Genomic DNA, 9,552 nt, shown 5'->3' on the forward strand with positions numbered 1-9,552 from the left:
TCTCATTTAATATTAATGGAGCTATAAAACCATGAAAAAAATTAAAGCATAGCCTTGATGAACCTTGCAAACCTGAATGGTTCTATTTTACATGCAGAAAGATGAGATAAGATTTTTATATGTCGTATATATTTATATTTCAGGCTTTAAGTATTTGCATACCTCAATAACCATTCTAAAAATAAAATTACTGCGTACAAACATTTCATAATAATTTAGGTCCAGACAGGAAAAAAAGTAAACTGTTGTTATAGTTGGTGTCTTGCCATGGTATTATTCTTTTGCTTCTACAATCTCTTTTGGAAAGTTTATTTAGTCTGTTCTTGAAATACTGCAATCTGTCAATCTAAACTTGAAATTTGATGTTAACATTGAAGAATTATATTTTAGTAACATCAAACTCATGAATAACTCAAAAAGAATTCAAACTTGAGGCTGAAACTCCATGTTTGACTTTTCCCTTGTGCTAGTTACTGCTGCACATACCCTCTAGCATGTAATGCTACACGTATCTATACATTAGGGCTGTGCAAAATTTCGATGGGTGTTTCGTTTCAAACCTGCTTTGACATGTTTCAAGCTCGAAACAGTGAAATCGAAAAGAAATAAAAGGCTTCAAAACAGCTTTGAAATTAAACGATGGCACTTGAAACATTTCGAAAGTTTTGAAACGTTTCAAGTTTTGAAGCCGGGTTTGCTTGCAGCTAAAGAGAAACTAAGGAGAGGGAGTGGGGATGGAGGGAAGGACTGCTCTGATATTGATATCTAGCTCCCAGTTTGATTTCCCAGCTCTCTGATTGCTTCCCCCAGCTCTTCCTGGGAGGCGCGGGGTTTCAGCAGGCTGCTGCTGCAGGCTGGGGACAGCGGCAACTGCTCGGCACAATCCATGCTGAGCACCGGGAAGACTGCGGTGCTGCAGTTGGCCCCAGCCCACAGCAGCAGCCTGCTGTAATGCAGCACTCGGATCTGGGGGCCCACACCCCCCGGGAAGAGCTGGGGGATGATCAAACCGGGAAGAGCTGGGGAATCAAACCGGGGGCTGGGGAATTGAACCAGGAGCTGGGGGAATGTTCAGGTCCCTGAACATTCCCTTAGTTCCCAGTTCAATTTCTCAGCTCCCCAATCTTTGCCCCAGGTCTCTGATCACTACCCCCAGCTCTTCTTGGGGGGCGCAGGCTCCTGGATGATGCAGGATGATAGCAGGCTGCTGCTACCAGCTGGGGATGGCTGCGGCTCTGGGCTATTTCCCCTGCCGGCAGCAGCAGCCTGCTGAAACCCTGTGTGCAGATCCAGGAATCGCCCCCCCCCGGGAAGAGCTGGGAGAATGATCAGAGTGCTGGGGAATCAAACTGAGAGCTCTGGCTGACAGGTAGATCTGCCCCAGCTCTGGGACAGCGCAGGGTGCCCTGCCATGGTGCAGCTGCCACGTGGGTACCAGGCAGGAGGAGGGGGGGGTGATATCCATTGCCCCGCTGCACAGCGGGGCTCTGGCATGAGTGCCCAGAGGTCCCAATCTCCACTGCCAGAGCTGGTGAGTGCGGGCCTTTTTTTTTTTAAAGCTCCACACACCTGCTGCAGAGCATGCAGATGACAGCAGGCTGCTGCTGCCGGCTGGGCCAGTGCCAGTACCCAAGTCTGCCTGGCACAGCCCACACTGAGTGCTGGGAAGAGCCCAGTGCTGGCCCTGGTCCCAGCTAGCAGTGGCAGCCTGTTGTCATCCCACACACAGATCCAAGGGCCTGTGCCCCCCAGGAGGGCTGCAGGGGTGTGCCAGATTCCACCTGGGGCATGCGGGCCCCGGATCTGCATGTGGGATGACAGCAGGCTGCTGCTGCCGGCAAGTGATACTAGTTTTGCTTTGAACAGTTTGAGATGCAGTTTCACAAAAACTCCTGTACTTATCTCTTTGAGACTTCATGTCCTCAGAAGGGCTACCATCCTTGCAATTTTCATCCAAATCAGGCACAAAATAACAAAGGTATAGGCATTTTCATGATTCCCCATTATACCCTATGGGCGAAATGTCGAAACGTGTCAAAACAGTGTCGAAACAGTTTCGACGAAACCAAACAGAACAGTGCTTTGAAACAGCGAAACGGCAGTGCTTTTTCGCCCGGCCCAGATACACATATATACAGCTCTTGCTCCCTGAACTGAGACTTCTGTAACACACACCAAGCAGAAAAGTCTGCTCTAATTTTTGTTGTCCTGACTCGTGCCCTGATTCAGGAAAGCACATCAAGCACATCTTTTCAGTACTCTCCCCAACAGATGCTTTCCTGAACTGAAGCTGTAAGCAAACCGAGTAAGGGATCTGGGAGAATCCTGCCTAGGTAGAACACGGCAACAGGTACAATTTCACTGATGTTGCTCAAAGCAAGTTATTTGTTGTTACTTCCATTGCTTTCTACACGTGTTTTTAAAAATAGGAAAATATCCCAAGTTGAAAACCATCGGGCCTCTATGGAAATGTATTCACTAGGACGCCCTGGCTCTGACATATCGCTAAACATTTGAACATTACGGAGGTGCACATCAAAGGGAACAAAGTTGTTCAGAATCTGCAACAGCTGCTGTTCCAGCTAAAATGAACTGGCTCATTTTTGTAACCAAAATTCCCACAACCCACTAACCTACATCAGTTCAGTATAAAAATAAAGTCATATCTTTCTTCTCGGGTCCCCATAAACCAATCGCCTCCTCAAAGATCCTGCTAATTCGTTTCCAGGGGCAGCCCCTGGATATCAGTGTCTTCCCGGCACAGTGCTGTATACACACCTGAAGGCAGGCGTGCATAATGTACAGGCTGTAAGGGTCTGTACAATGCGTGTTGAGAGACGGGGGCAAAAGCGTCCTCTCCTTGCTTGTGAGCTGTTCCAGAGGTGAGTAGTCCCAGTGAAGTCAGTGGGGGTACTTGGGGAGCAAGGAAAGGAGAATTTGGCTGTCAGTCAAATACTGTAGAATAAAAGACCACAACTTTCCTAATGGGATTTGGAGAGGGGTACATGAGTTTCATTAACTGAGTGTGTCAGCACACGTTTTTGTAATAGTAACTTTCTGAAGGTGCTTCTTCCTCCTCCTAAAAAAAAATAAATGATACCACAAAGGTAACTGTATAGCCAGAAAAACCATTACCTGTTGAAGCTAAAGGTGCATTGAGTATGTGATAGCCATTCTGCCTCAGAGGATTAAAGCAATGGGATTCCCCCGTCAGCACTTCGCTGGTGACAGACTGCTCCATTGTTCTGTAGCAGTCTCCGTAGTGGAAACAGTTTTGTATTGAGTGAAAGCTGCCTTGGTAACCTGAAAACAGATATTGCATACTCATTTTAACACTGCTGCTGCGGTATTAGCTCCATTTCTGTCACCGGATTTCATTACCGCAGTGGGTTTTTTACAGTCGAACTACGGAAAAATGATCATCCTCTTCTATATGGCACAATGCATATAAACCCGATATAGGGCTTGAGCCTACAAACTGCTGAGTATCATGGCCCCGATCCAGGAAAACACTTAAGCATGTGCTTAACTCTAAGCAAGTGAATGAGTGGCCCGACAGAAGTTAACGGGTTACTCGTGTTTAAAGTTAAGCATGTTATTAAGTACTTTTCTGGGTCAGATCCAGGAGGGATTGAGCCACCGATAAATTACTGTTCATTTCAATGGAATTAAATAATGCAATATTTTAATGACACACCCAACTTGATTTGTAATGGAAGAAAGCCCTCTTAGCTTCCAGCATGAATTACCGTATTTGCTCAAATATAAGATGACCCTGAATATAAGAAGATCCCCCCCCACCAGCAATTAGATTTTATATATGGAAAGTTTATAAATGTGTTATAATTTTCCAAGTATATAATCTAAGTATTGGAGGGTCGCATTGAATTCCCTCCCCTACACTGCTAGAGCAGGAAAAATAGTGGCGGGGGGGGGGTGGGGGGGTCAGGTATCCTCCTTACCTTCTCCCCTACACACTTCTTCCCCCTGCCCACCTGCTACCACTAGCTCCCCACAGCCTCTGCCCTCTCCCTGTCTCCCCCCAGTCTCTGCCTCTTCACCCCACCCCAGCCTTGCTGTCGGATGCTGCTTAGGCTGCTCCATCCCAGAGCCTGGAGCACAGCACTTGGACGCGCAATCCTTGCCTGACTGGCTGGGCAAGGGAAGACATTTCCATGTGCTCTGTGCCCAGGAGAGACTCCAGCCAGAGTCAAGCTGCGGCTGACAGTAAGAGGGTGGGTGAGGGCTTGGGGACCAGGGGGCTACAATGGGTCTGACTCTGGTCTCAGTCCAGGCTCAGGGCCAGAGTTGGAGCTGCAGCAGCAGCCGCTGCCTGCTCCCCACTCTGCTTTGTATGCAAATATAAGACGAGGGGCTTCCCCCTCACCCCAACGCTGGCTGGGGGGAAAAGCCTCATCTTATATTTGAGTAAACATGATATTTATTGCAGGAGATAACTCCATATTTGCTAAATACTTTTTCGGAAGGCCTTAAACCTCTCTGTTGTCCAAGTGCTCTCTTGTTTCAAATGCAAGCACGTCATTACCCACCGTGGACTATAGCCTGCACGTAGGCTTTGCCCCAGAGGTGGTAGCCTGAGTTCAGACTGATTAAAGTTATTTATACCTGGGGGGGGCATTCAGTTTTCAGCTGGAGTGCCTCTGAATTCCCACCACTGGAAAGGGGTGTTCTGCTGCCCTGATCATGTATCTTCCAGGGCAGCAAGAGCCCCGTCTTAGGCAGTGTCTGATTTTAGGCATGTCTACCCTGATATTTATAGTTGACTTTAAAGCCCAGCCCAAATTATACAAGCTATATTTCCCCATCCCCATCAGTACCAAGTAGCCCACACTTAAGGTGTCCTGTTGCGCCAATCATTTCTTATTAAAATCATCTGGAGCAATTAGCAACACAATTTATTAAAAATAGACTCATTCCCTCCCCCCGAGAGCCTTACTGTGCAAGGTCAGGGCATCCCTTACACCAATCCCTTGCATCAGCTCGTTAGGTAGGGTTGCTTATTCTTTTTTCTGAATTCTTACATAATCTAACAGCCAGTCTAAACTGGCCTTCAGGTCTGTTCTCAAAGGTACCTGAAACAAACCAAGTCAGACGTGTGTTTTAGCAAAAGGTGTCTCAGGATTTGTTCCTGCATTTCCCAGGACTAGGACAGTGCTTCCTTGCTTCCATTTTTTCCCCAAACCATTCTCAGTTGGGCAGGAAGCCGGGTGACCTTTGTCTAATTTCATCAAGTAGAAGTGTGAGCCCAGATCTTCAGCTCCTACCAATCAGTGCTGTGCCAAAGTCTAAGTGAAGATGTGGCCTGCTGGGTCAACTGTGGAGTTAATTGAATCTATTTATCGAGAAATGCAATACCTGATCCTATCATCCAGGTGCACGGGCACTTCAGCCGAGTAAAATCAATCAGTTACAAGTGAATGGAACGTAACAGGCTGCTTCCTGATAACAAACTCCCTCCTTTCCCTTTTATGACGAAAAATTGGTGAGACAGACAATACCAGGCCATACTCAGGCTCTGACTTAATTCTGGTAGCACCACTGCAGGCTGTTATAAGTCAGGCTAACTGGCGGAGTACTTTAATAGAGCTGCAATGAACCTAATCAGTGAAGAAAGATTTGTTTTGAAGTCAGACAATTTTTACATGGACTTTTTTTCTTTTTTGGCTGAACTTGACAGATTATTTCTTGAAAACCTGTGATGCTTCATCACAAGAACCAAAGTCTTTGATATCCAGGACTGGTGAAATGAATTCCTGAAAGAGGAATATACTAGAGAAAGACACCAACCGCAGTGTGCCAAAGCTGCTAGTATTTGCAGCCACAGACAAGAGGGCCTAGAAATTTAGAAGGCTGAATATTAAATGATGTATGCCCTGCCTTGGCACAAGTAAACAGCCGCATCTATTTAATGCAGGGAGAGTCTGGCTCAGAAAATCAAAGAGCTCTTATGAGAGGCGGCTGACCATCTTTTCATGAGGCTTCAGGGACAGTGGCTTATTTAGTGGATGTTGATAATTATCCTGATTTTTATATTGACAAAATATGAAATCCTCTCAGTATGCCTTTTGAAATCACTGTATCCTTTGGGGATGAGCAATAAAAAAAAAAGACACTTGGCTTCAAACGTTCACTAGCTCCAGAGCATTTTATGTGCCTTTCTAAAGAAGCAGCTGAACATTTTCCAGACTGTCTGCTATACAAATAATTTCTAGGGAAGATACAACGTGTATCTGCACTGTCCCTATGATCATTATCTCTCTTGCCATGTTTAGCAAACCCACTTTAGTTAAGTCACTTAATCATCTTCTTTACTGGACCTTCTCAAGGGCAAAGTCCAGTAAAGCAGGGAGTAGTCCAGCTTGCGAAATCAAGAAGAAAACTCATTTCTGACAAGATCTGGGATAATAGTGGTGAATCCAGCCCCTCCAAGACTTATGGATAAAGAACCTTTTAAACTATTTTAGATTGTAGTCTACAGTTGCCTAGGGAGAACTAGGCAGACGAAGGAGGCAGAGGAGCACATCAATACTAGACGTCCTTCCAAAATAGCTATCAAAAGCAGTCCAGATATATTCTGGAGTGGGCCGGCAGTTCAGCAGCATTACAGCAGAACAGCCTGATAAAGAGTAATGACTGCAGCTTGATAGTCTTGAAGAAGGAATGTCATGACATATGTCAGAAGAAAATATTAGTGCTAGTTCATGAATGGCCTCACAGGGTGCACCCCCATGAGTGGGAACGTGTTTCCCTGGACTCGTGCTCTGATGTGCTGCATGTTGCCCTGGGTGGGGTAGCAGAGGCTGGGGCCAGCACCTGGGCTGGCCTCAGCAGCCTTACCTGGGGGCCATCTGGGACTGCAGCAGGGAGCCTGGGCAGCAGCTGGAACATGGTTCTGGCCGGCCAGACTCCAGTTTCAGGCAGTGTGCACTGCTACCATGTGTGCTACCCTGCTTTATTTAGGCACGGGTTTTTTTGACACCAGGGTCTCCCAGAGTTAAAAAACGTCCCTATGCTGCAAATTAGCAATGTGGGGGATGCCTGCCTGTGCAGTGCAGTGGTGTGCGGTGCTGCAGACTGGTCTGTGATGCCGCATGCCACAAGCTCCCACTTGTCTGGACGCAACTACAGGGTCCAAATTTTTTGCAAGGCACTTCACAAAGATGAAGGAAGTGTCCTGATGCACATGAAGGTCTCATAAATGGGAGTCACTAATGCAGAAAGTGGGGTGAAATAAGGCAGGATGGAAAATATGGAATTACTCTGCATGCACATCTTAGTGACAGTAGTAGGAGTTTTCATCTCTTAGTGTGAGCCGTGTTGGTGCATTATGGAAGAGATGAATGTTGCAGAGCAACTGAAATATGGAATGGGATAGTGGCTTGGAGGACCAGGAAGGAAGGCATCCAGGTAGAAAATGTCCCCTGGGAACAGGCGAGGTGATGGTTATGGGCAAAATGGACAAACGCAGCATCAAAGCTGGACATCTGCTTCCCGGAGGGTGGAAAGGGGCAAAGTCCTAAGATCATTTTTTCACTAAAGATAAGGCCTTGGCTGTCACCAACAGGGAGACTCGAGTTAGTTCTTCTGTCCAGCTGATTAAGCAGCTCTCCTTGCTACCTCCTATATAAGCTGACTACATTTCTTTGGTCACTTTGTTAGCGCTACCTTTCAACAAACAATTTCATTACTCATTTATATGTTTAGAATATGAATCATCATTTTTGGAATAACCTCACAAGTGATTATTTATGTGGAGATTTTACTAGGAACGACATGACAAGTCAGAAGTTCATTCAACAGGACTTTGTGCTAGCTTCTGAAAATAGTAAATAACTGCAGCCGTAGCTAGCGAGCTCGATTTGCAGTTGCACCATTAAAAGTTTACGAAAAAGTCACTGGACTTTTTCGTAAAAAAGAGCACTGGACACTGCTCATTTGCATGAGCAAATGCTGGGGGAAGCAAAATTGTATCTGCAATTGTAGCAGCTGTGTTTAAGAACGTGGCCAATTCCATTTCTTTAGTTGCCTGATATGAAACTGAAGTTTTGTAAAGTACTAAATAGTGAAAAAAAGAAAAAAATTGCTAGTAGGATAGCAAAGTGCATAGAGCGGTGAGATTTTGAGTGGCTTCTCTTATACTTTAGATCAGTGTTTCCCATACAGGAAGACTCAAAATGGAGGGCTAAGTCATTTTTACTTTCCAGGCAAGCTCAACCAGGCCATCAGCAGTGACTTCCTTAGGACACATGGGGCACGTCCACACATGCAGGCACGTGCACTTGCAGCAGCTCAAATAGAAGCAGTGCAAATTTGAGCCGGGGCTTTTTGCCTCAGCGCACATGCCCGGACATGCACTTTGGTGTGGGACAAATTGTGCCACTTGGGGTAAAATAACCCTGCCTGCCTCCTCCTGGATCTGCAGCCAGGGGGAGCTAGAGCCCGGGGCCAGCGCCTGTGCTGTCCCCAGCAGTATAAAAGGCTGCCCTGTCCTGGCCCCATCGGTACAAAAAGCTGCCTTGTCAAGTAGCTCAGGGCTACTCACTCTAGGAGCTTCTGGGGCCCAGCCAGTTGGTACCTGGGGACACTACCCCTTGTGCCAGCTGGACTGCTGAAGCAGCCCTGAGAGTTTCCTGTACCCACTGCGGCAGTCTGGCAGTGGGGGCTGCTGCCTGGCTGTGACCTGCTGTGCACCTGCCAGACCCGCATGGGCACTGCACAGCCAGTAGAGTCATCTGCCCCTCTGGGCCAGTTGCCAGTGGGCTGTGGCTGCACAGTTGCCTTTGTGTGGCACTACTGCCATGTGTGCCCCTTGCCCGGCCATCTGGGCATCTATCGCCTGGAAGATATTCTGAGTGTGGTGGCCTGCTTTGAACTGTCAAAGCACTTCCTCCTGGCCCCAATTGGCCAGGAGGTCGGCCACCTCCAGCTGGGTCCAAGGTGCCAGCTCTGAGAAGGCTCCTCTGCCTGGGTCCCACCACTGGCCTCCCTAGCAGGAATTCTCGTGTTCCCCCTTTGAAAACTGAAAAATCCCTGATAAAAAAATCCCAAAGTCACTCTGTAAAATACCCCGAAATCCATGTTCCTCCACAATTAAAACAAAAGACCACTATATATAGAGAGAGAGTGAGAGACAGCGAGACAGCGATTAGTTGGACAATGTTTTATTGATACATCTACAGTGTTAAAGCAATTTGGAAGCCTACCAGTGTCTCTATCATCATAATATAATGAATTCTAAATATCTATGTGTTTTGCTGTTTGCCTTTGGTTTTCTTACCATAGAGCAGTTAGAGCTCCCTGTGACCCCTTCATTAACCAGCTGCCCGTGTAGCCACAGCTCCTGCCACCGGTCTCATCCTGTCTGGCAGCTGGGCATGCAGGGTGTGTGCTGGCGAGATGTGGGGTTTGCAGGAGGGAGGTGGGAAGGGGGGTGGGAGGATGTGAGCAGCTGTGGAGGGATGTGGGGGGCCAAGGGGCATGTGGGGAGGTGCGGGTGGATTGTGGAGGGGCTGTGCGGGGGGGCTGCTCAGC

The 9,552-nt window shown here is 47.3% G+C and overlaps 1 protein-coding gene across 1 annotated transcript in view; it reads right to left on the bottom strand.

Moving 5' to 3' along the window:
* GLIS1 (GLIS family zinc finger 1) overlaps positions 1 to 9,552 on the bottom strand; it is a 155,011-nt gene that overhangs the window by 5,631 nt on the left and 139,828 nt on the right. Inside the window, exon 8 of the mRNA XM_006025799.2 lies at positions 3,136 to 3,303. Within this exon, the coding sequence (XP_006025861.2) occupies positions 3,136 to 3,303 (168 nt within the window). The remainder of the gene's footprint in view (positions 1 to 3,135; positions 3,304 to 9,552) is intronic.

The sequence above is a fragment of the Alligator sinensis genome, unplaced genomic scaffold (assembly GCF_000455745.1).
Source record: "Alligator sinensis unplaced genomic scaffold, ASM45574v1 scaffold172_1, whole genome shotgun sequence".
NCBI lineage: Eukaryota > Metazoa > Chordata > Crocodylia > Alligatoridae > Alligator > Alligator sinensis.